Genomic DNA, 24,862 nt, shown 5'->3' with positions numbered 1-24,862 from the left:
AGAGTAAAATTAGAAGCTACAGGAAAATGTCAGAATCTATGTATCTTTGCACACAGAACTCAGTGGTAAAAAAAAAAAAAAAAATGCCTTCACAAAGGCAGTGTGAGGTAGTCGAAGTTTACACCTGCTGCACTGGGCAGGACCCCATGCTGACCATGCTTGCCCATGACTAGCCCCGGAGACATCGAAACAGCTCATCTGACCCCCTGGGAGCTGCCCCACCCCCACCCCGGGCCCTGTGAATAATGACGCTTAAGAGAAAGTCCTGGTGTAAGCACTCTTCTGTTACCTGCTTGTCACCGAACACCAGGGACACAATAACCTGAATGTTTTTAAAAATTAGTCATCAAATAGTGGCCAAAAGGAAGATACATCCTAACGCCTCCCTGCATAAAACGGGCCAAAGCCCTGCTAACCCCAGAGTTCCCCAGTGAACGTCTAAGGGGTGAGGGGTGGAGGTGCCTGAGCCACGGGTCTCCTGGATCTGTAGTCCTTATGTCACCGGGAGACCCAAACTCTTGTTATAAATTCTTACAGATTTGATCGCAACTCTGAAATTGATTCTCAGGAGTACTTGCACAAGAGACCGCAGGATTTCCCATAGTTCTTCCACGAGACAGAGAAAGTGTGCAAAAGCAAAGGGCGTGCCAGTTCAAGTTACCTGGTCGCTAACAAGAATGTGAATACCGGTGGGACCCTGTCTGTAGACCTGGTTAATTTGGTGGAAAGGAATATTAAACACCGATGCAAGTTTTCGAGCAACTTCTGAAGCGACCATTTCTTCCAAGTAGATCGCATGATAAACTGAAATAAAAAATAAGAACAGCATTTTAGCAGTCATCTTTGATGTGTTTTCCACCTCATCCATAGGAAGATCACCCTTTCAAAGTACTAAAAACCATACATATAAAAATTAAAAATGGGAACTAGTATTTCTTTCCCCCCCATCACTACCTGCTGAAATCTGATACTGTATGAACTACGCTGGGGCTCCTAGCTGGCTCAGCTGGTAGGGTGCACGGCTCTTGATCTCAGGGTCATGAGTCTGAGCCCCACATTGGGGGTGGAGATTACTTAAAAATAGGTATAGAATTTTAAAAAAGTAACTATGCTGCACATACACTGTAATAACCATTAACCGTAAACTGTACGAGACGATCTGAGGTTTTCATTTTTCTTACAGGAATTAACTGCAAATGGGAACAAGGGCACTTTTTGGAACGTTGGGACTCAAACTCAATAGCGGTAATGGCTGCAAAACTCTAAATTTACTAAAAATATCCTGAAATGGTTTACTTACAATGGAAGGATTTTATGGTATATAAATTATAGCCGAAGAGAGCGGTTTTCAAAACCGCCACGTCTTTCTAACAACATATAAGAAGAGCCAACGCTGTCACTGTTCTGGACTCAGTGATCCTACTGCTGGGAGTATACCCTAAGGAATAAAAGCCGCCCCCCGTCCCCCCAAAACCATTAACCGCGTAGAAGACCCACACAAACAACTAGGGACATGGACGGTGAAAGCTGCTGCTGTTTCCGAGTCACAGCCACAGGCCACCCAGGGTCCTGTGTCCCTGCCACGTGGAACCCCGCAGCAGCTGTCACGTGCACAACACCCAGTCCCTCTGCAGTGAGCACGGCCCCTGTAGGTCCCACTCGGCCACAGACCCCAGGCAGTGCTAGAACTTGGCTTCCCCGAACGAGGGGGTTTTCTTGTGTTTACAATAATGGAAACCTCTGCTAATTACACATTACGAAAAGCCTAGAATGTGGAACTACAATTAAGGAAAGCACAGAGCCGATCTAGAGCGGAGCCCCCGAGCTACAGCCTGTGTGAGCCAAACCCTGCCCTCACTTGCTCTTTTCAAAACCACCGTGTGGCCCCATCCATCCCTACATACGGTCTGTGGTGGTTTTGGGGCCACAGTGGCAGAGCCGGTGGGAAAGAGATCCCGTGGTCCACAAAGTGGAGACCTTTACTACCTGGTCTAAGTTTCCAGCAAACTTAGAAAACCCTTGATGAAGGGCTGAGATGGCCGCTGTTTCCACACATTCCTCCACAAACACTTTCCCAAGTATGACGGGCCTCTGTATGTGTAAATGATACACAAAATCTCGATGATACACGGAGAGCTCCTTAGAACTTTATCCTTTTAGACAAAGACTTTTTTTCGTTAGTCTCAAAATTCACAGCTTTAAAGTCAAACGGAAAATGGAAAAGCTCACAAGAGTGAGGCTTTCCTTGGGATTTTTCAAACACAGTGTTTCTCAGAGCGCGACCCAGTATTCGGGTAAATGACTGCCACTGTGAATGCCATAACACAGTTCTCTCCGGAAAGTTTGGGGTGTGCTGCCCTTGATTTGGAGTGTGGGAAGGAGGAAGTATTACCACTCACCCAACCTGACAAATGAGAAAACACATCCTTTAAAAGAATTGCGTTTGTTTTTAAGGGCCACACACAGAAGAGGGGAGAAGGGCCGAGATTCGTCTCTGCTCTACAGCAATCTCTTACACAAGTAAGGAAACTCTAGGCTGAGAAGCCCGCCCATAATGGCATCGAGTGTGTTTACAGTGTCACAAGCCCAGGGAGCCACTCAGCACCCAGCGCTGGCCAGCTGCCTGTCGGAGACAAGTCCACGCGCTTAGTACTGTTATACACACGAATCTTTGCACATGGGATATTTTAAGCTCCGCCCCCCAACCCCCGCCAAGCCAGTCCGTAAAATAGAGGGAAAAAACAAAAGAGACACCTTCCTGTTTTCTCACCAAGCTGCTGCCGTCATATTCACCGTTTCAGTAAATGTTGAGATGCGGGGAGGAATAAAGGCCAGCAAAACTCCAAAGAGCACTCAGGCTCGTCTCGCTTGTTAGGTACTTCTGGCGCCAAGGGCCACACACACAGGAGACGGAGGTGTGGCGGAAACAGCTGACAAGGGTGGCTGGCCGCCTACCCCCCCCCCCCCCCCCCAGGGCCGAGCCCCACACTGCCGCCTCTCCCTGCTGTCGGGACTCCGAGCGGCTGGGCAGTCTCGCCGGGACTAGGGTCACAGCCCCGCTCGGGGCCCTCCTGCTCCCACCGCAGTGCCGGAGAGGGAGGGACGGGAAGGCACGACGCCCTCAGTGCCCACCAGTGCCCATCGGTACCCACCGTAGGGTGTCCCGCCGCTGCCCTCGCCTCCGCCGCCCGCCAGCTGCTGCCCCTGCAGCGGGGAGCCGCTCGGCTGCTCCTGGCAGACATAGATGGTCAAGCGGGGCCTCACCGACCTGCAACCAGAAGAGGCCACTCGTCAGCCCAGGGGCAAGGCTGCCCACAGCGGGGACAAATAACTACCGGAGCCTGAGCTCTATCTCCTTAGGAGGACTTTTCGGCATTATTTCATCACACAAAAGAATTCACGAAGAAAAAGGTAAAAACGCACCCCTCACACCAACTATCACAGGTGGTCTAATCTGATGATCCAGACTCTAAACCGTCGAGATGGTCTGGCAGATGCCGGTAAATTTAAGTTTCAAGATTAACTCAGCAATTTCAAATCAGTCAGATTCCACTTCAATGGAATTCTCACAAGTCTCGAAACAGCAACGACAGTAAATGGGCCTCAAGAGCCAGAATAATTTACAATCCCATCGTTGTCATTCACAATTACGAGTTTACATTTTAGCAATGTTTAGTAGTAGTCACAGGACCTTGGAAAACCACAGATTCTGTACCTCTCACCTAAACGAGAGGTCTGTGTTCTTGGAGACAAACCCAGTGGTCTTCAAGAATCAGTACCGCCCATGTGCATTCCTGCCGTCTTACAGTCTACTCTGCCCCCATCAGTGCCTGCCTCGTATCTGGGCCCACCCTGGGGGTGCGCACGAAACAGTCTTCTTGTGAGCACGATGGGGCCCAGGCCCCGCAGCACACGGGCACGCGCCACCCTGCCACGGGAACACGTTCTGCCCAAATTCCCCACAAAGAAGGGTACGTCTTTACTTCAAGCAAACCGTTCCTTTTAAACACGGTACTTTACCTTGACTTGAGTGAATTATAGAGCCGAATGCCATCGGCTGCACCACAAATTTGTACTAAATCCTCCTTTGTCAGTTTTAATAAGTCGGCACCTGGAGAACAGCAAAGAGAGATTCTTCTCAGAGACGTGGAAAAAACAAGCAGGACTGGCCGCTTGGAGCACCTGGCTTCAACGCAGCGAACCCCCCCTCAAAACCATCGCACCGCGGCCTCCACATACCCGCACACGCAAACTACACAAACGCAAGAGTGAGCATACACAGTCCTGTCCCAGAGAGCCTAAGACAAAACGCTTCCATGTTCCAGGAGCTCAGCTCGGATGCCTGGGTGGCTCAGTCGGTTAAGCATCCGACCTGGCCTCGGGTCACGATCTCGAGGTCTGTGAGTGCAAGCCCCGCCCCAGCCAGGCTCTGTGCTGACAGCTCGGAACCTGGAGTCTGCTTCGGATTCTGTATCTCCCTCTCCGCCCCAACCTCACTCATGCTCGCGCATGGTCTTTTTCTCAAACATTAAAAAAAAAAAAAAAAAAAAAAAAAAAAAAAAAAAAAAAAGGAGTCCAGAGGCCCAGAGGCGGGTGAATCAGATCGGTGAGCGGGGCCTTCCAGGGCTGTCTGGTCCGAGTACGTGACTTCACTGCCCGCCTTGTTTTGGCTATCTGGCAGTTGTGTAGATAAACAGGATTCTGACCCCAGATAATTAACCTTGAGAGCACAACAATAATGTTTTATTTGACAAGAAGAGGAAACGAAGTCTCAAGTTTTGGGGACCCACCCACTCACTCGAGATGGTAGCAGAGCAAGGACTCGGCCTCTCCGTATCGCAACTGTAAAGTCGCACCGTGAAGTCGGGCCCCCTGCAGCCTGTCGCCGCAGCCGGTCTTAAGACGAAGCATGGCACAGAACTGCACGTTATACCTTAAGAACCAGGAACTCCCCCGTAAATCACTGGTAAGCGTAAGTGTCACGGTATCCGAGATCCGCTTTAAAATATGACACAAAAGGGGGAGAGGGAGTGGCAGAGAGCAAGACTGACCGAAGGCTGGGCCGGTTACATGAGCTTCATCGTCCTCTACCTTGTGTGTCTGAATGTGTCCATGATCTTGCTCCCCCCACCCGCCCGCTATTAACACTCGAGATTTAGTTTATCGGTAGAATGTAAATGCCCTCTGGGATTAAGGCATGACTTCCCTGTAAAAAAGATCCACTTAGGTATGAAACAAGATAACGGAGTTATCTCTTCTATTTGAACACGGAAGCCTGACAACTCTCCAGCTTATAAAAGACCAGAGAAGCCCGGCTCCGTGAGGCGCGAGCCCCGGTGGTGTCACTGGACGGAGCGAAAACCGCAAGACCGGCGGCTTCCCGATCTCTCCGGGGCCCACAGCCGTGCCCAGGGACGCTGTGCGTGCATCTCCCGGACGTGCACACGGAACAGGACGGACGCTCGCGTGCACAGCCTTTTCCGGAGGTGAATGCCCCGGGGCTCAGAGCCCGTGGCCTCACCCTCCTCCCCGTCCTACTGCCAGGAAGCTCCGGGGCAAGAAACAGCGGGGCGGCCGGGCCCGCGTGAGCGCCACTCAAGGTGAAAAGAGCTTAAGACTCTCCAAACAGAAACTAAGGCCCTCCCGGGGTTCCCACTGCCAGGGCTTGCGGTCTGTGCTTCGCTCTTCGCGTGTCTTCCCACGAGGGTTCCAGACGCATCTTCCCCACACGCGCTAACACTTTTAAATTTCCAATTTCTCACAGATAAAAGGTACAGTCATACAAAAATGTGGTTACCAGCCAGCAAGACTTTCATCCGGTAGTTTCATTTTAAAGAGACGAGGAGCTACACGGGAATGACTAATCGTGCACAACACTGCGGCAAGGGGCTGACAGAACAGAACCCGTCTCTGTGAAATCAAGCTCTCCCCTGGGCCAGGTGGGCGCACACACAGGCCTGTCCTCTCCAAAGGCTCGCGCCGTGGCCCCACGGCCCTGCGGGCAGGGCAGAGTCACCACAAGGGTACCGCGGCCCGGGGATTCCCGGGGTGTTTGGCCAGGGTATGGTAGTTAGGCACAGGGTCCCAGGGCCACCGACGCCGGGGAAGTGCTGGTCCCGCCCTGTGTGGCGCATCTATCAGTGTCCCTCTAAAACAGGCTTCCTGCTGCACCGCCTGGAGGAAGCCCGCTTGGCCCCTCCTAAGAGCCCGTCTGCGTAGCTCACTCTGCAAGAAGACACTTAAGGATACAAAAGCCACACCCGAGTAGATTCACATCGCAATCTCATACTGCCGCACAGCAAGAAAGAGGAATAAACTATTGATGCGCCCACTCTGATGGACTCAAGGGCATTATGCTGAGGGGCGGGGAGGGGACGCCAACCACAAAGGTCACACACAGTGTGATTCCATTTACATCACAACATTCTGGAAACGACAAAACCCAAGAGACGGAAAACAGATTAAGGATTGCCGGAGCAGGCACGGTGGGCGAGGGGTGCGGCAGCACGAAGGGAATCCTCGTGGGGCTGGTGTCACCCTGGATCCTAACTTCGGTAGCGGTCATACGAGCGCACGCTTGTGATAAAATGACACGGAACCATACAGACTCATTCCGCCCACGCCAATTTCCTGGTTTTGACGTCGTACTAGCATTATGTGAGAAACCTAGCGAAGGGCACACAGAACATCTCTGTACGATCTTTGCAACTTACCGTAAAGCAAAAATTATTTCAAAATAAATTTAATACATTTAATAAAATGAAAAGCAATGCCCAGAACTATATACGCCTGCGCCAAAAGGCAGGCACGTAAGACTGGTGAAGCCACGGACTGTTCCGGAGTCAGTTTCCCACTACAAGGGGTATGCAGGGTGTTACCACTGGGCAAGGCCAGGTGACAGGTACGCGGGACTTCCCAGTACGTGTTGACAACTTACTATGAATCCAGAATTACTTCACATTTTTTCTTAAAAATTAAGGTTAATGAAAGTCCAGAAACAAGTACAAAACACTCATGTACACACACGCGCACAAAACGTACCTGAAAAATTGGAAAACAGTCTTGTGTAAGAAGAGAATCGGTTTTTGAGCAGCCATTGTTGTGTTTCCTGGATCGTGGCTGAAGGCTGAAGTTGCTATTAACAAAGAAAACGAACATAAACAGAAAAAAACAATTCAAACTTAATAAAAAATAATCCAAGTCCCTGGCATGTTGTGAAGAACATTTAAACAAAACACAGAAACCCTGCAAGTTTAAAGTCCAAGAAGACCCAAGGGGAGCACAGGTCTGACTACCCAGAGACCCGAACAATGACTCGCGGCCCTGGAAGAGCCTTAAAAACGCAGGACCCTTACAGCCTCTGACGGTTTCAGGACAAAGATACTTACTTCACTAGAGGGCTGTGAAACTCCATCTCCCTGATGATTTGGGGAAGAAGAATTGCTAGGGAGAACGGAAGGAAGGAAAGGAGGATTATTACACACATATACTTAAATCAAGACGTTAAAAGGTGAATTTACTGTGGGACAGAGCATATAAATCTGCAAATTAACAATGCTGGCACCACCGGTCAGGGAGTGAACAGGGCTTCATGAAAATGAAGGCCACGCATTCATTTTAGTAAGGAAAAAAATATGAGAATCCAACATGAACAATTTGAACTTAACTGCAAAACACACACTTTACTAAGGAGCTACAAGAAATGGTATAATGATCCTAAGCCAACTCGGAAAGTGTCCCTTAATTAACACATTTATCCATCATTGAAGACGGGGACATTCAAGGCAGCGGAAGGAACAAACGGGTGCCGCTGTCCTCGGGTTCCTAAGGGAAAATGAAAACAAAGGCAACTCCACAGACAGGGTGGCGCCTTCCTGGTCCTGTGCTCTGCCTCCTTTCTTAGCATCTGTCCTTCAATCACTTCAGTTCCGACACTGACTGGTGACTGTCCTCCTGGACCCACTGGGATGGGGACGGCTCCCGGACGGTGCGGGAGCCCACAACCCGCCCCCGAGGTCACGACCGTCACGCCACCCAAGAGGACTCGGGACCGGGCTGTGACAGCAGAAGGGCCCCCACATGGGGACACGCCAGTCCCTGGTCTCCCCGACGTTCCTCCTCTTACAGCGCAAACATCTACGAGCTGAGCTGCCCACCAGTCTACTCCTCTGCTTGTCTTCTCATCAGACCCTGTCGCAGCCCGGGTCCCTGTGTTCCCTCAAAATGCGGATGTTGATCCCCACGCCCCACTCCCTGCATGACCGCACAAGGAGGCGGGGCTGTGGGGCAGGGACCAGGAAGGCGAGGTCCCACGGGCGTCCGCTCCATGGCGTGAGGACACAGGCGGCCGCCATGGCGGAGGGCCCCCGCCAGAGCCACCCGACCCCACGCTCCCAGCTCCACGACCGCGGGAGACGAGCTCGCACCGTCTCTAAGGCCCCGGGGGCTGGCGTGCCCTTCACGGCGGCCAGGGTGGACCGTGACGGACCGCGTCGGGGCAGCCAGGGCGCAAGGAAGATAACCTCTCCCTCGGCAGTCTCCTGTGACTTTCCTTCCCAGCGAGAAGCTTCCAGCAACAGGGGACCTCCGGTGTGACCCGCCGGCACGAGCTCTTCGGCAGAGGGCGCCCGCGACACCCCCACGCACAGGCCCCGGGGTCTCAGGTGCAATCCCAACCGAGAGGAACATGGAACCAGTCCACCGTCTCCGGGTCTAAAACCACAGTAAGGTTTTAGAAACGGAAAGCTCTTCAAGTTTAAAGACTCACCAATAAACGTAGTGTGTGTAGCAGGAGGGCAAAGGAACGGGGCAGAAAACAGCCCTGATATGGTGCGATTCAAGACCAATGAACGTCCTGAGAAAGGCAATCTCAACGCCTGCAAGCCCGTTCCACCGTGGTAACTCACTGTCCTTCTCTCTCCAGGACTCCACTAATGTTCCTCCTCTCTCACCTAGGATGTATCTGGAAAACGCCCCCTTTCCTACAACTTCCACAGTTGTGAACGTGTGAGGCACCAGGGCTGAGAACAGAAAGGCCAGCAGGCAAGGAAGAGACGACTTTCCTCTCAAACCGAGGCGGCCGGACCCCACCACTAAAGACTTCAGATCCGTGTCAACGAGCAGACGCCGTCAACCCAGGAGGGGACGCGAGGGGGCACGGCCCGGGCCGCCCCGGGCCGCCCCGGGCGCACGCCGGCACGAAGCAGTACCTGTCTGGGACGCTGCACGTGCCCTGCTGTGGGGAGGTGAAGGCGGGCGCTGTGGAAGGGCTGCTATTCACGTAGGCTGTGGGGGTATCGGGCCACGGAGAGCACTAAGGACAGAAACAGAAATAAATTAGCGAGCTGCTTTTAGAAGCGTACGAAGAAGTATTTCTGCAAGTCACTCTCTAGTCTGGCCAAATGCAAGGTCATAAAACACAAGACACTTGACACTCATCAAAGAGCCTCACAGAAACATCAAATTTACTGCCGCGTGGCCTTTACGTGCCACCTGCGTCTATGCACGGACTCATCACAGGGAAGGCCTGAAGTGAGGACAGCAGCGAAAACGATGCAGGCATTCGAAATGTACACTTATGCACAGCCGGCTTTCAAGACCCCTCCCCTTCCTCTGTAGCAAGGGTCTCACAGGCACCTATCAAGGTTTAGGAACTGCAGAGGCAAGGACGGCTCGTAAGCATCCGACACGTATGGTGACCAGGACAGTGGCTCTGTCCCCCTACTGCTCCTCCGCTCTCCTGCCCAAGCAGCACCCTCACCAGTACCCACTCGCCTCCCGGATTCCTTTAAGGTTAACCGTCCCCAGCCAAGCAAGGCAAGGCAGGCCTAGCATCGAAACCCATCAACTGTGCGCGGTGCTGCCTACGTCTCTCTACCGGTCTACACATGTCTACACACGCTTCTGGCTTCTCTCTTCTGAAAGGGGCATGGTGAACTAGGACAGCTTTCAGCCTAGGCACCATTCTGACCACAGACAGAGCAAAGACACAGACACGCGCTATTACAATGAGGAGAAGTGGAAAAGCTAAGTCAAAAGCGTGCGGAGCAGGCCAGGGCAACCAAGGAGGAGCTTCAAACCTGAGCAGGAGTCCACCTCACTCCCTGACAGAGTCCCTAGAATGAGTCCGTGGGAGGACGCCCTCGGTTGCCAGGCCCCCTTCGCAATCACCCTTCTCAGGTTTTACACAAGAAAGCCACCATGTCTCACCACGGCCAGGGGACAGAAGACCCTCCCCCAAACAAAGCAAAAGACCAAAGATATCGGGATAAATCAGAAAGTACATGACTCTAAAACAATGCTTCTGTATATGGCGGGTAGTTTTCAACTCCTTGCCTTCCAACACTTCAGGAATACCTAGCGTCAGCTGACACCTACTCAAGTAATCGACCAGATCATAAAAAATAGGTCACTGGGATTTGGGGCAAATGACTCAAAAGGAATTGCAAGACCTGAATGACACCACTCAAAGAAAAGTAAGCACGTCTAAACAAAGTTTCTTTTCTCTACAAAAAAAAAAAAAAAAAAAAGACAAATGTAGAATGTGACTGCATTCCACCCTGTCTCATCCTTCAACAGGCATTTCCAATAACATTTCTATTTTTACATTTAACTGTTTATTAATAATTGTATAATTTGTTGTTTTGATAAACTGGTCCCAACAATAAGTAGCTGGCTGGCTCAGTCAGGAGAGCACACAACTCTTGATCTCTGGGATGTGAGTTCAAGCCCCACATTGGGTGTAGAGTTTACTTTCAAAAACATTTCTCAACAGACTTAAGAGCCTTATGGTCAGAGAAAATATTAAATTTCAGTTTGAATAAGTCTGTCATAAAGAAGTAAGTAGGGTGATGGTTAAAAGATTTTCAGGCGTAAGAGTCTGTCGTATTGACATGAAATTATTTATGGCGAGTGGAAGAGAAAACAGATCAAGGAGGAAGAATGGGATAAAATTTCAGGCATAACTACAGAGCTCCATCATGAACTTTTTATTTAACATTTACTTATTTTTGAGAGAGAGACGGAGAGGGAGAGGGAGAGAGAAAGCGAGTGGGGGAGGGGCAGAGAGAGAGGGAGACACAGGATCCAAAGCAGGCTCCAGGCTCTGAGCTGTCAGCACACAGCCCAAAATGGGGCTCGAACCCACGAACCATGAGATCATGACCTGAGCCAAAGTCGGACGCTTCACCGACTGAGCCAGCCAGGTGGCCCCATGATGAACTTTTTAAATGAACAACAGTTGGGTGTTAAATTGCTGTGGTATTTAAATTCGGCAGGATACACTTCAAAAAGCAACGTCATAGTTGTATCTTAAATCGACCACCCATTATGTGTCCCCTCGAAAATGGGAAAATTGGCCAGAGTGTTCCAACTACTACCAACTTTCAAAAAGAAATCTCATCTGCCCAGACAGCACCACTGAACTTACTGCACGCACACCCATTTCACTGTAAGTGGCCTTTGACGCATCAGCACCCGCTCCCCTGCAACTAGGTCGTCTCTCTTTCCATCTCACAAAGTAACACCGCCTCATCTTGCAGTCTGAGGAGCCCAACTGGCAGATCTAGCAAGTTCCAGGTGTCACATGTTCACGGTCCTCTCCACTACCCGGAAGACGGTTCCATTGCCACACCATAAAAACTAGGACCATGTCGCATAACATGCGCATCTAAATGAGGTGAACCTTTTAGTACTAAGTCTCCCCAAATCTGTTCATCACTGCCAGATGTCTGAGGAAATGAAGCCATCAAAAGCTCCAAGTTAACACGGCACAGTAATACGGCAGGGACAGCAAATTTATGAAACCTCCACAAACACACCTACTTCACTTTTACACAACGAGATTCCTTCACCAGTAGAAAAGCAGGGATGCTAACAGCTTACTTCTAAAACCTGCCCAATAAATATGAGGCTTGACTCACTGAACACCAGGAAACCAGTGAAAACTGGTCCTGTTGGGAGGCCTCGGCTTCTAAGAAAATGATGGGTGCCAAGTTCTTAAGTGGCCAGGCTGAATGAAACACCAAGGCCCGCTCTCCATTTTATAGGTTTCTCTTGCAGTCTCAACTGGAGAGGGGAAGGCCATACCCACGAAGATTTTCACAATGTTTCTTCTACCCTGTCGTGCTTCCCTGTCTTTAAGCGATGGGGGGTGGGGGACACCTGGCTGCCTCAGTCATGAGAGGGTACGACTCTTGATCTCAGTACCCCACGTTGGGGGGAGAGACTACTCAAAAATAAAAATCTTTAAAATAAAAAATAAATAAAAAATAAAAGAAAGCGGGCACCTGGGTGGCTCAGTTGGTTAAGCATCCCACTTCGGCTCAGATCATGATCTTACGGTTTGAGAGTTCTAGCCCCGCATCGGGCTCTGTGCTGACAGCTCAGAGCCGGGAGGTTGCTTCAGAGTCCGTGTCTCCCTCTCTCTCTGCCCCTCCCCCATCCTCTCTCAAAAATAAACATTAAAAAAAAATTTAAACAAACAAATAAAAAAAATAAGCAACGGTGCAGTGCCCACATTCCTGAGGAAAGTCTGTGATTCATTATGGCTCCAGCAATACCCGGCTTGGACTGGTGTGGGCACGGTTTCAGTGCACCGTGAACAAAGTCCCTCCCCAGGTAGACTGGAAAATGCCGGCCCGTTTTAGACCGTAGACATTGGCAGCCTGATCGGAGCCAGTAAAATACAGCTCAGGGACAAAGACCAACAGACACATTAAAGGGGTTGTCGTGCAGCAGCTGGCCAGAGCCAACAGTAGGGCCTCTACTCAGCGTGGGACCATTTCAAACAGCACCTGGTAACAGGTGAGACTGCCGTGCTTTCCTAACGAAGGCCAAGTGTAACTACCCAAGAACTGTAAGAAATGCTGGCCTGCCTTTGTAGGTACTCGCACAAATATACGAAATGCTGTGGACTTTTTTAGAGGGACTAATCTGTACCTTACTTTTTCTTCAACAGGTTTCAAAGAGGAGCTCTCGCCACCCCCTACGAGTATCTTAATCAAACCAAATACAGCCCAGGGCAGCAAGCGACACGCTCTAGGAAGATGTGAAATCCCAGGCCAGTGAACTGCTGACGTTTTGCATACTTTAGACTTAAGAGTCATTAATAATTTACCAACAATTCTACCACCTCCAGATTAGCTCCGGACTAGAATAGATTTCCTCAATTTACGAGTTATCAGAACGCATTCCTTTTAATTAAATAGTTTCTAACAAGAAAGGAAAAGCGACTTGAGTTACCAGGATCTCCCCAGAAAAGTTTACTAAGAACGATTTGTGAGTCTTCTGCTGGGAAATGCAAAGAAGATTGAAAAATATAAAACTGAAGGGGGCCCAGGGGACCCTGGGGAGGGAGCATATAGTTGTCCACACAAGCTTTGATCCAAATCAGAAAAGCCCAGTTAAAGAAAACGCATTATGTGCGCTCCCTATCCAGACATCCACTTTTCTGTTTTACTGCACAAAGAAGCACTTGAAATATTTTCACTCAATGCTTTAATCTGGAAATGAGGGTCCTGTGATAAGGCCTGTGACTTTCATATTCTACAGAGAATTGCATAGACACGTGTTGAGAGTGAAAACGTCATGTCTGGCACCTTGACTTTATGAACACTGCCATGATGAGTAGAGCAGCCATGAATACAGATGATGACAGTTACTTTTAAAAATTGCTGAATGCTCTGTGTTCACATTTACTGCGGGTACCCGGTGATCTAAGTTGCAGTAACAGGAGAATGCTCTGTGGACTGTTAGATGAAGAGCTGTGTCGTCAAATAAAGACATGCTGTACTTAAGGTGACAAAGCCAAAACCCTCGACTGCATGTTGGGAGAACCAGGTCTCAGTGGAGCAAGATGCACTCGCTGTTCTGGCCCGAAGCACAAAGTCACAATGCAGGAGCCAAGAGGAAACACTGATGCAAAGACTTTTTTCTACCAGTGCTGCCAAACAGGCTTTTAAAAGCACAGACAGACACACATTCTTATACTGCATGCAGGGAAATGTGACACAAAGTATTGCCTGTTAATGTCAAGCTTGCTGCCACCATTTCTCTAGATATCCGTTGCATTTTCTTATCAGTTATACACATGAGAAAGCAAAACCTTTTTTAATTACACAAAAATGATCAACTCTTTTACTAAAGAAAGTATTTTCAATTAATTTCAATGCTCTTGAAGGAAGTGTGTGTGCAAAGGAGAGATAGGGAGGGAGGGAGGAAGGCAGGGAGGGAGGAAGGGAGGGAACACATTTCTGAGTGTCGTTTTTCCTTCCAAAACCACCCACTATGGTCAACTTTGTTTTAAAGTGTTAGATTTAGGAAATTTTCCTCAGTGAGGAACAAACAGAAAGCAGGAAGTCTAAACAAAAGCAAATTAAATCAAGACAAGGACATCAAAAACAAATTTGGCGTTACTTTTCGGTGGAAGTTGATCCTATATCTAACACTGCACAAGGTTTCCTGCACAATGAGAAGAGAAGCAGAAGTCCCTTACACTGCCTCGCTTTGCCAGAGAATCACCGTAGTCTGCTGGCAAAGTCCGCTTGCTGGACTTTTTCTGCTCATGTTCAACTGCATCTTCAATTATAGGCTCAAGCCTCATCTGGACAAACACCAAAGATTGGGATCAATGTCTTTTCATTATACAAAGAAAGATCTAATACCCTGTTTTATGTCTCTGCAGTCCAATTAAACAAATGTATGACTAGCAGGATTCAAAGTTAAAGAAAATGCAAAACCCCAGCAGTGACAAAAATCAGACATTCTAGGCCCCGACTTAATCTCTTGACAACTTTCAAGGTTTGTAAGGTCTGTTTCTGAGACCTCATTGGGATTTCAGCATCTTCATTCCGGACCCCACCCAGGAAACTAATCTATTAACATCCCCCAGTTTAAATAAAACACCTTCCCCACAAATTTCACAGAGAACGTTGTGTCAACCCGCCGCCCGATCTTCCCAACCCTCTGTAGCGAAACCCCTCCTTAGAGTGCTGCTGTGCAGACTGCTGCGCGTTTCTCTTCAGAAACCGGAGCGCTGCTGGGCGGGCGTTACCTCCGTGAGGATGGTGGTGTCGTAGGACGGCTGGTACTTTTCCTTCTCGTGAGCGGTCCTCTTCTCCATCTTCTCTCGGTCCGTTTTTTGTTTCCTGTCTGCACCTTTAGGCTTAAACACAAGGCAGAGGGTTTCGTCCAGCAGGCTGAAGACGGAACATTTACAAGCAACACCGGGCCTTAGTTATCACTAAAAGCCTACTTTCTCTCTCTTACCTTAAACACTTTGATTTGGCAGCTAGCTGAGTGTAGATGATCCGTGTATTCTCCATTTTCATTCTGCTTAAAGGTGTCGACCTGGATCCTGAAAGGCACTCCCTTCTCGCCTCCGTGCTTCCGTGGAGTAAATTCTGTGCTGATGCAGTGCACCTGGAAAACAACTCAAGCTGAAAGGGACTCCAAGAACCGTCTACGGAGTCCCCTTCTGTTTTACTCCTTCTTGGACGTCCTGCCACAGCCATACATTCAAGATCTTTTCAAAGCAACCCCTGCATATTAGCCGGGTGCCTGTCATGAATCTCTCTGTACGGCTCTCCTCTCACGAACCCAACTGGGCCTTTCCGGACTTTCCTCAGTCTGACGCCTCCTGTCCTTTAATGCCGGACTTGTTCCAATCACGGGTACCCTCCTACCTCCACTCTGGACTGAATGCTGCTCTCAGACGCAGGGTCCTCGGCCTCGCACACGGCTCAGTCCACGGCAACGGACACCTCGCCGTCGAGAGCTTCCGTTTGTCCGCCCTCTCCCGCCGCCACCTTGTCTAGCCAGCCCATCCCCTTACTGCCGGGCCTACATACGCCAACTGTGAGACCGACCACCTGGGCAGCAGCCACCTTCCCCAGAGCCCACTACTCACCCTGCCTGTGTGATCTAACTCCTCTGTCAGCCGTCAGAGTGCACTGAGGACAATGCTCATTTCCCACCACTTGTTCCTCTTCCAATACCAGTACAAGGTCAGCTAACATGAACCATGTCCCTAGTGATTATTAGTTGATGGGAAATACTATTTGGTAGGCCACAAAAACACAAAATACTAAAGATTCTTCACAGTTCACACAAATGAGAGCCTACTTAGGCTCCTCAGCAATTAAGCAATTTCCCTTTCTGCATGAAGATTACCTAACTCAGTAGTTTTAATAACACCATACACAAATTTGAACATAGAGGGTAAAAAATTACTACTAAGTATATTTTACACATATTATATTTATGTTTTTAAAAAACTCATCTCTTAGGGATACAAACTGGGTACTTAGGGTGAAATGAAATGCCTGGGAGTTGCTCTCAAGTACTCCATCAACAACAAAAACCAGGGAAACGACTAGTAACTGTTGAAGCCAGGTGGTGGATACACTGAGGATTCATTCATTCTTCTTCTCTCACTTTGGTGGGGGTTTGACATTTTCAATATTAGAATGTCTTTAAATAATGGCAGAAGGTGGGGCGCCTGGGTGGCTCAGCCGGTTAAACGTCCGACTTCGGCTCAGGTCACGATCTCACGGTCCGTGAGTTCGAGCCCCGCGTCGGGCGCTGTGCTGACAGCTCGGAGCCTGGAGCCTGTTTCAGATTCTGTGTCTCCCTCTCTCTCTGACCTTCCCCCGTTCATGCTCTGTCTCTCCCTGTCTCAAAAATAAATAAACGTTAAAAAAAAAAAAATTAAAAAAAAAATAAAAATAAATAAATAATGGCAGAAGGGATCTTGAGCTGTATACTTTTTTTCAATCTCACCCTTTAATTTTTTTTATTTTTAAAGTAAACTCTATGCCCAACGTGGGGCTCAAACTTACAACCCCAAAATCAAGAGTTGCATGCTCTATGGGCTGAGCCAGCCAGGTGCCCTAATCCTACGCTTTTAAAAACAGCAGCTTTTGGGGGGTGCCTGGGTGGCTCAGTTGGTTAAGCGTCCGATTCCTGATTTTGGTTCAGGTCATTGTGTCGTGATTTATGAGTTTGAGTCCCTAGCTGGGCTCTGTGCTGACAGTGCAGAGCCTGCTTGGGATTCTGTCTCCCTCTCTCTCTGCCCCTCCCCCCGCTTGCTCTCTATTTCCGTGTCAAAATAAATAAAAATAACCTTAAAAAAAAAAACACCTTTTGTTTCGAAGGGGCACATGCATCCCAATGTTTACAGCAGCAGTATCAACAATAGCCAAAGTATGGAAAGAGCCCAAATGTCCATCGATGGATGAATGGATAAAGAAGATGTGGTATATATATACAATGGAGTATTACCCGGCAATCAAAAAGAACGAAATCTTGCCATTTGCAACTATGTGGATGGAACTGGAGGGTATTATGCTAAGTGAAATTAGTCAGAGAAAGACAAAAATCCTATGACTTCACTCATATGAGGACTTTAAGATACAAAACAGATGAACGAACATAAGGGAAGGGAGCAAAAATAATATAAAAACAGGGAGGGAGACAAAACATAAGACTCTTGAATATAGACAACAAACTGAGGGTTGCTGGAGGGGTTGTGGAAGGGGGGATGGGCCAAATGGGTAAGGGGCATTAAGGAATCTACTCTTGAAATCATTGTTGTACTATATGCTAACTTGGATGTAAATTAAAAAATAAATTAAAAAAAACCCAGGAGCTTTTGTTCAAGAGAAATACATCTTATGAGAAATAGAAGTTTTAATTAGAAGTTTTGATTAGTGTTATTACCAATGGTAAAAGTAGTCTGAGTAATAGGTTAGTCTATAAATGACGGATTTAGTAGGATAACCCCAACTTCACTTTATACACACACGTATACAGTTATGTGTACGGAGGTTGAAAAATATACACATATAGAAGACATTATAAGATAGTTTACAAACAAGCATTTAAAGAAGAGAACATTGTGTGTCAAGAATTCAAGCTCATCCATGGTCCTTCAGATGACCAGGCTGGTGGACTTCTAATAAGGTAAAACTCCAAACCTGAATGAAAGCAGACGTGCGCTTTGCAGGGTCCCACAGAAATTCAACCGCATTTAACTGGCTTGGATTTGTCCTGGTGTCAATTATTCCCACAGACATTGGAATATCTGTATTTTAAGAAGAAGTTACACAGAAACTCATCTACTACAAATAACTGAAAAGCTTACAATTTAATACCATTATGTGCAAATGAAATCATTCAACACCTCCACGCTGAACCTTTTCCTTCAACGTTCCCATGGTCAACCACACTAACACCCAAGCCCGCCCAACGTGCACGAGACTTCCTCCCACCATGGTTTCTATTTCACTTCATTCAACGCACGATGGATGTGCCAATCGAGAACTAAATAAATGGTTTCGAACTCAAAATTCCTGACTCGGGTTCTTTCAGCACCAAAAAAACCACTTCATTTCTAAGTACAGAACAACTCAGGGCACGCAGGACCCACTAACACCAAAACTCTCTCCTCACAGTTAAACATGCTGCCAACACAGTGACAGGCACGGCTGACCAACCGCCGTCTCTCCAGAGTCTTCTGACAGCCACTCGTACCTAAATCGAGAAGTCTGTCTCCAGGGCGATTCCACTTCCAGCCTTCGAGTTGCTGATGCTCCGTGTACTGCAGCCGTCTGTCATGGAATACAACTCTTATGATGCTCTATGGAGTAAGTGGGGAAAATGAGCACTTTTAAACTATTCCAGCTAAAATGCAGAAGTGTTTTCACTTCTTATGCATTAACCTATAATAGACGAGCATGCAAGGAAAATTCTGCTTGCGACATTTTCTAACTGAACTGCTTTGTTCTTGGAATATGTGGATTACGGGTATAATTATTCAGTGCAAAAAGAATTACAACTCAGAAAAAAAAGCACAAATAAAATGATCACTTAGGTAAAATTTTTATTTAAAAAGTTGACATCGCAACTCAAAATTAAGGTACACGTCCATAAAATCAGAGAGCAAGAATTTGACTTCTATGAAGAAAACATCAGATTACAAAAATGAAAGGGCAGTATAAGCAGACAGAAACCCGGGCACAATGGCAAAACTATTTAAAATAATAGTTAAAAACTGAGGGTTGTTTTTTTTTTTTTTTACAGATAGTCAAAGACAAGGACTGAGTAATATATAGAAATGCTGAATCGCTGTACCTTACAACTGAAATATAACACTGCATGTTAATTATACTTCAATAAAATGAAAAACTAAAAAGATAGTCAAGGGACAGGTGGGAGAATGTGCCCACACCCACCAAGAAAAGAACATATATGCTAAAGTCATTCTCTACTATTTACGTGCAAGAGGTTATCTGAGGTAAGCAGTGGGGGGAAGTTCCGCCCACAGGCAAACTTCATCCAAACACTCCGGTTCCCAGGGAAGACTTTACTCCACACACTTGAGGCCAGTTCTCTGCTCTCCACCCATCCCTCCTTCACTTCCCACACGTTTCAGGTGCCAATGATTGTTTGGTTCCAGAAACAAGAAAACAGGTCATGCAATGTCTTCAGATACTAGTGTTTCTGACGCATTTATAAGCAACTTTCTCATGATGCAGTAAGATCGTCACGTTTCCAGTCTACGCTCTTGTTTGACTAGGAAATAATCTGTTAGCAACACATATAAATACTACTTTAGTGCCTTGCCTTCCCTACCCACCAGGGTACTGCCCAAAATGTGGCAGAATGGAGAAATATTTTGAAGGAAAGTATTAAAAAGCAGCAGTATTTTAATGTGAAATACAGTTGACCCTCGACAGCACGGGGGTTGGAGGCGCTGAACCCTCCCACGGTAGAAAATCCACGTGTAACTTTGGACTCCCCCAAAACAACTACTTAATAGCCGACTGTTTACCAGTTTACCGGTAACATCGACAGCTGAGTAACACACATCTTGTGCATTCTTACAATAAAGTAAGCTAGAGAAAACAAACTTATACTAAAAAATCGTAAGAGAAAATACATTCACAGTACTACGCTGTGTATATTGAAAAAATCTGCTCCTAAGTGGAGCCGCGCAGTTCGAACCCTTGTTGTTCAAGGGTCAACTGTAGTTTACAAAGAGGCCAAAACAGTCACTGGGACCAAAGTGGAAATCTATAAAGGCACAGTCACAGCTCTGGTTCGTGCCACCCGCCTTGCCACCTGCACCCACGTCTGCGGGGCCTGCCCGGGCCGTCCACCAGCACCCACGTGACACCACCGCCCGAGGGCAGCGAAGACCTCACGGGGAAGGTGCACGGGCTGGCGGGGGCCTTGGGTCACGTTGCCCAACAAGCCGAACTCAGAATAAGGTGCAGCACAGAAATGTCATGATTTTGGTTCTTTCGTATTTAGTGAGAACCAGATCGAATCCACAAATTCAGATGAAAATAGTATGAGAATATCGGTATTAGATTTAAGAGTTTGACTAAACCTCATTCTAGGAGGCCAGACTAAGATGGCACAGTAAAGAATATTAAAAGAGGGGCGCCTGGGTGGCACAGTCGGTTAAGCGTCCGACTTCAGCCAGGTCACGATCTCGCGGTCCGTGAGTTCGAGCCCCGCGTCAGGCTCTGGGCTGACGGCTCAGAGCCTGGAGCCTGTTTCCGATTCTGTGTCTCCCTCTCTCTCTGCCCCTCCCCCGTTCATGCTCTGTCTCTCTCTGTCCCAAAAATAAATAAACACGTTGAAAAGAAGGAAAAAAAATTTAAAAAAAAAAAAAAATTTTTAAAAAAGAATATTAAAAGAGAACCAGAGTTAAGAAGTGGCAGCCTATTAAAAAAAACTTATGTGAATTTGGAAGGGGAAAAGCAAGTCAAACACCAAGAGAGCCAGCAGGGGAAAGGGGCCCTAACAGCAAGAACGAGCCAAGCGAGCACATCACCAAGGCTACTGAGCACGGTCAAGTTCCAAAGCACCTCTGCCGACCCGGCATTTGCTCCCTAAGATGCCCCCACCGTAGCAGACTCAAAGATCGTGGAGTCAGGAAATTAGACACCAGATTGCTGCACAGTACTTCTGGGATATATATTGCAGATAAAAAAAGGGTGGGATTCTTAAGAAATTCGCCCTGCAGTCCTCTGAGTCCCAGGCAAGCTCTCGGGCTCTAACTTGATGTATTCTGGCACAGCCACCAAGTATCAGACATGTGGCTTATCATGTGGAAGATGAAACTGATTGAAAACCTTAAAAAATGTTTTTAATGTTTATTTTTGAGAGAGAGAGAGAGAGAGAGAGAGAGAGGGAGGGAGGGAGGGAGGGAGGGAGGGAGAGGACGAGCGGGGAAGGGGCAGAGAGAGAGGGAGACACAGACCCCGACGTGGGCTCCAGGCTCTGAGCTGTCAGCACAGAGCCCGACGTGGGGCTCGAACTCACAAGCAGCGAGATCCTGACCTGAGCCAAAGTCAGACGCTTAACCGACTGAGCCACCCGGGCGCCCCAAGACCTTTTAAAACTTAACCTTTCCACTCTGTAAGCTAACTGTTTAGGAAAACTGACGCTTTCAAAATAAGTGCCCTTGTCGAGGAAGAACATGCTTGTTTAATGACAGCAAAACACCCACTTTGCACTTAGAGGGAGACGGTTTCTCTACTGTCAACAGTTCACTTACCTCATAATGAAGAGTTGTTCTTGCCTTAATTTCTTAACTGGCATGAATCTTGTAAATTAGATGTTTTTACATATTTTAATTTGGAACTAAATCCAAGAGGCAGAACTTAAAGCAATGAAGCAACAACTTAATTAACCCTGCCATTCCAAGTTAACCTGACTGGTATTCTCGAGTAGCTTATCACAGGCACCCAGGATACACGTGTGTTTATCATAAACCGCATGTGATAAACACATGTGGATGCGTCATCGCACCACTCTACCTCTGTTATGCTTAAATTTTACCATATAAGTAGCTTTCTATTAACGTCTACCATTTTTAGGTCCAGTTTTCAGGACCTCAATACCAGGCACATAATGCCTGACTTCATTTTGTACAGGAGTCTACAATTCAAGCAACGTTTCAACACTTCCACATCGATTTTTTTTAAAGCGGCTTCTCACAGTCATCCAATGTAACTCTCACAGTGACAGAAGAATTCACCCACATCTTCCCTTAAAATATATACTCCTGGTGGCATTTTCACAAATACAATTGGCAGATTTGCCTGCAGGTGAACCAGGGCACCCGGTGGCCTGACAACAAGCCAGCCTGGTAGGACTAGGGCATCCCGAGAGAATCTCTGACATCTCGAAGCTTCCTACACACCAGAAAAGGAGAGCTGTTAATCTGACCGGACTCACCCTCCGGGGAAAGGACCAAACCCACTGACCGAGCACAGACCCGACAGACTCAAAGTGCAAACCGGTGAATGTGAGAACGGGAAACAAGCTGTCTCCCTCTGGTCCGGGGAAGATGGGAGCCCTGGGAGTCGGAAGTCTGGGAGCTCCCTCCAAGCTGGCAAGACAATGATCAGTGGGGAGCAGACCCCCATCTTTCCTCCAACCTCCCAAAGGATTGGGGTCTTCCTGCCTCCCAGGAACGGAGGAAGCACTAAAACATCCCAAAGATGCTCCGGCTCTCCCAGATGGGCCCAAGCTGCCTTTCCCGCGCTCACCCTCTAAAAAGGCAGACCCACAGAGGGGAGTCTTTCCACGGAACGCCTCTCCACGCCGAGAGCCCAGCAGTGCCCAGGCCCCCGGGTGCCTCTCTGGGAAGACGGAAGCGTCAAGAGAACAAAGGTCTGCTTCTCTCACTCTGACACTTAGCCACACTGAAGCTCTGCCTTCCCTCAAGCTTCTTCCAGAAGTCCTGCCCTGTAATGCCACCGAATCTATAGTACAGCACTCTGTGTGACAGGCAGAGGCTAGAGGATACCCTGCAGGACACTGGAGGGAGCAGGACGGTCCCGAAGATCTACCCTAAAAGGAATGGACTGACTAGCCAGCCGATGGTTGTGCCTCCTACACTTGGAATGACCGCCCTCATTCAGATACGTCTCAGCGTGGACACAGGGTGCACAGAGATCTCCAGTCTTCAGAGAGATTTTAAGAGGTGAAATAAAAGGGCTTTAAAAGTGTCATATGAACACTTAACATTTCCCCCCACATTATTCTTTTACTTTTACAGGAAAAACTTAAAAGTCTCTGTTGTGGTGGTGGGTTTCTCCCCCACGGCTGCAACTGTGCTTTCACATTTACTTAACCCAGTAACTGCTATCATTTCTGTTTTATAGACAAGGACACAAAATATAGTTCAAAACGTCAAGAGTTGCAGGATAGCCATTACTTCTTAAAGTGAAATTAAATGATTTTAAAAGAACGACCCTCATGCAAAAAAACCTAAACCTTCTACGGCAAACCTGCTACTTTTTTCAGTCACTGCAAACAATACCTGTTAGGAATCAAAATGGATCATCCTTACCTTTACCAATTTTCCAGTAATCTCGGGCATATCTCCCATTTTCCGATTATCCAGCATCCGAATTTCATAAGACTGACCTATTTTGAACAAATTGTTGAATTTAAAGAAACTGTGTATCGCCGACAGTCCACACAAAGAACATCGCTGTTTAACATAAAACCTCAATGGCCTCTCAACTAGAGAAACCATTCAGGGTGATCTTTCTTTCCTACGAACCGCATCATCCTTTCCTTCGTACACTAGGACAGAAGAATGAAGAGCTTCTCTGACGGTTTATTTTCATGTGCTAGACTCTCACATTGAAATTTTACTATACACACAAGCGTAATCCAAGACCAGTGTTTTACCACGGCTTTACTGAGATACAATTCACATACCATAAAATTCATCCTTTTAAAACCTGACTCGTGCTTAGCATATTCAGAATTGTGAAACCATCACCACTACCAACCATGGGGCATTCTCATCACCCCGAAAAGGAAACTACACCCCTCAGCAGGCACTTCCCACCCTCACCCACTCCGCCCCTGGCAACCACTCATCACTCTATTTTCTGTCTCCAGGGACTTGCCTGGCTCACACCGGACATAAACAGTCCCACGGTATGTGATTCACCGGCTTCCTTCAGTACGCATGCTTTCAGTGTTCACGCGTGTCACAGCAGGACGACGGGCAGACATCCTTTCACTGCACTCTGCTGCATCCCCCTTGGCAGATGCCACGGTTTTTACAACTGGAGGTCTGTGACCACCTGCATCAAGCAGGTCGATCGGCACCATCCTTCCAACAGCACGTCACTAAGAGTCCTCACGCTGTATCTGTCACATTTTGTCATTCTCAGTATTTCAATCTGTGTAGTTCACAGTATTGCAGACTTTTTCATCATTATTGTGTTTGTTATGGTGAACTGTCATTGTAACCCACTGTTTAGCAATAAAGCATTTTTTTTGAAGTTTATTTATTTTGAAAGGGAAAGAAAGCGAGCGAGAGAGCAGGAGAGGGGCAGAGAGAGAGAAAGAATCCCAAGCGGGCTCTGCGCGCTCAGCGTGGAACCCGATGCGGGTCTCAAACGCACAAACTGTGAGATTGTAACTGAGCTGAAATCAAGAGTCAGACTCTGAACCAACTGGCCTCCTCACTGCCTGGGCCTCCCAGGCGCCCCGCGATGAAGTATTTTTTTACCTAAAATATATACATGGTTATGGCACACTGACTAGACCATAGGATGGTGTAAAGAGAACTTTCATGTGCACTGAGGAGCCGAAAACCTCATCTGACTCATTTTACTGCCGTGGTCACTTTACTGTGGTCTGGAACAGAACCTGCGCTGCCTCTGTCTGAGGCGTGCCTGCACTTCACTCCTTTTTATTGCAAATATTCCATCGCAACAACGTACCCCGTTTTGTTTGTCCATTCACTAGCTGACGGACATCTGGCTGGTTCTCCTTCTTGGCCATTAAGAGTAGCGACACTGTGAACATCTGTGTACTG

The 24,862-nt window shown here is 47.8% G+C and overlaps 2 protein-coding genes across 4 annotated transcripts in view; one reads left to right on the top strand and one right to left on the bottom strand.

Annotated features, from left to right (window-relative positions):
* The window catches only part of FBXL2 (F-box and leucine rich repeat protein 2), a 131,363-nt gene extending 117,169 nt beyond the window's left edge, over positions 1-14,194 (top strand). The window contains exon 16 of one of the 2 annotated variants that reach the window (XR_007155729.1): positions 12,959-14,194. The gene's annotated coding sequence lies outside the window, so the exon portion shown is untranslated. Of the gene's footprint in view, positions 1-1,183; positions 1,203-12,958 lie in introns of those variants that run through there. The other variant, XR_007155730.1, reaches the window with a different exon arrangement.
* The window catches only part of UBP1 (upstream binding protein 1), a 53,044-nt gene that overhangs the window by 4,374 nt on the left and 23,808 nt on the right, over positions 1-24,862 (bottom strand). The window contains exons 4-15 of one of the 2 annotated variants that reach the window (XM_047875670.1): positions 23,372-23,448; positions 18,532-18,637; positions 17,976-18,082; positions 15,268-15,420; positions 15,053-15,163; positions 14,495-14,602; positions 9,210-9,313; positions 7,389-7,443; positions 7,042-7,135; positions 4,021-4,111; positions 3,153-3,268; positions 662-804 (exon numbers count right to left, since the gene is read on the bottom strand). In XM_047875670.1, coding sequence (XP_047731626.1) covers positions 662-804; positions 3,153-3,268; positions 4,021-4,111; positions 7,042-7,135; positions 7,389-7,443; positions 9,210-9,313; positions 14,495-14,602; positions 15,053-15,163; positions 15,268-15,420; positions 17,976-18,082; positions 18,532-18,637; positions 23,372-23,448 — 1,265 coding nt within the window. The remainder of the gene's footprint in view (positions 1-661; positions 805-3,152; positions 3,269-4,020; positions 4,112-7,041; positions 7,136-7,388; positions 7,444-9,209; positions 9,314-14,494; positions 14,603-15,052; positions 15,164-15,267; positions 15,421-17,975; positions 18,083-18,531; positions 18,638-23,371; positions 23,449-24,862) is intronic. The other variant, XM_047875671.1, reaches the window with a different exon arrangement.

This window comes from Prionailurus viverrinus, chromosome C2, assembly GCF_022837055.1.
Source record: "Prionailurus viverrinus isolate Anna chromosome C2, UM_Priviv_1.0, whole genome shotgun sequence".
Classification (NCBI taxonomy): domain Eukaryota; kingdom Metazoa; phylum Chordata; class Mammalia; order Carnivora; family Felidae; genus Prionailurus; species Prionailurus viverrinus.
This window is presented reverse-complemented; position numbering and strand designations above follow the sequence as displayed.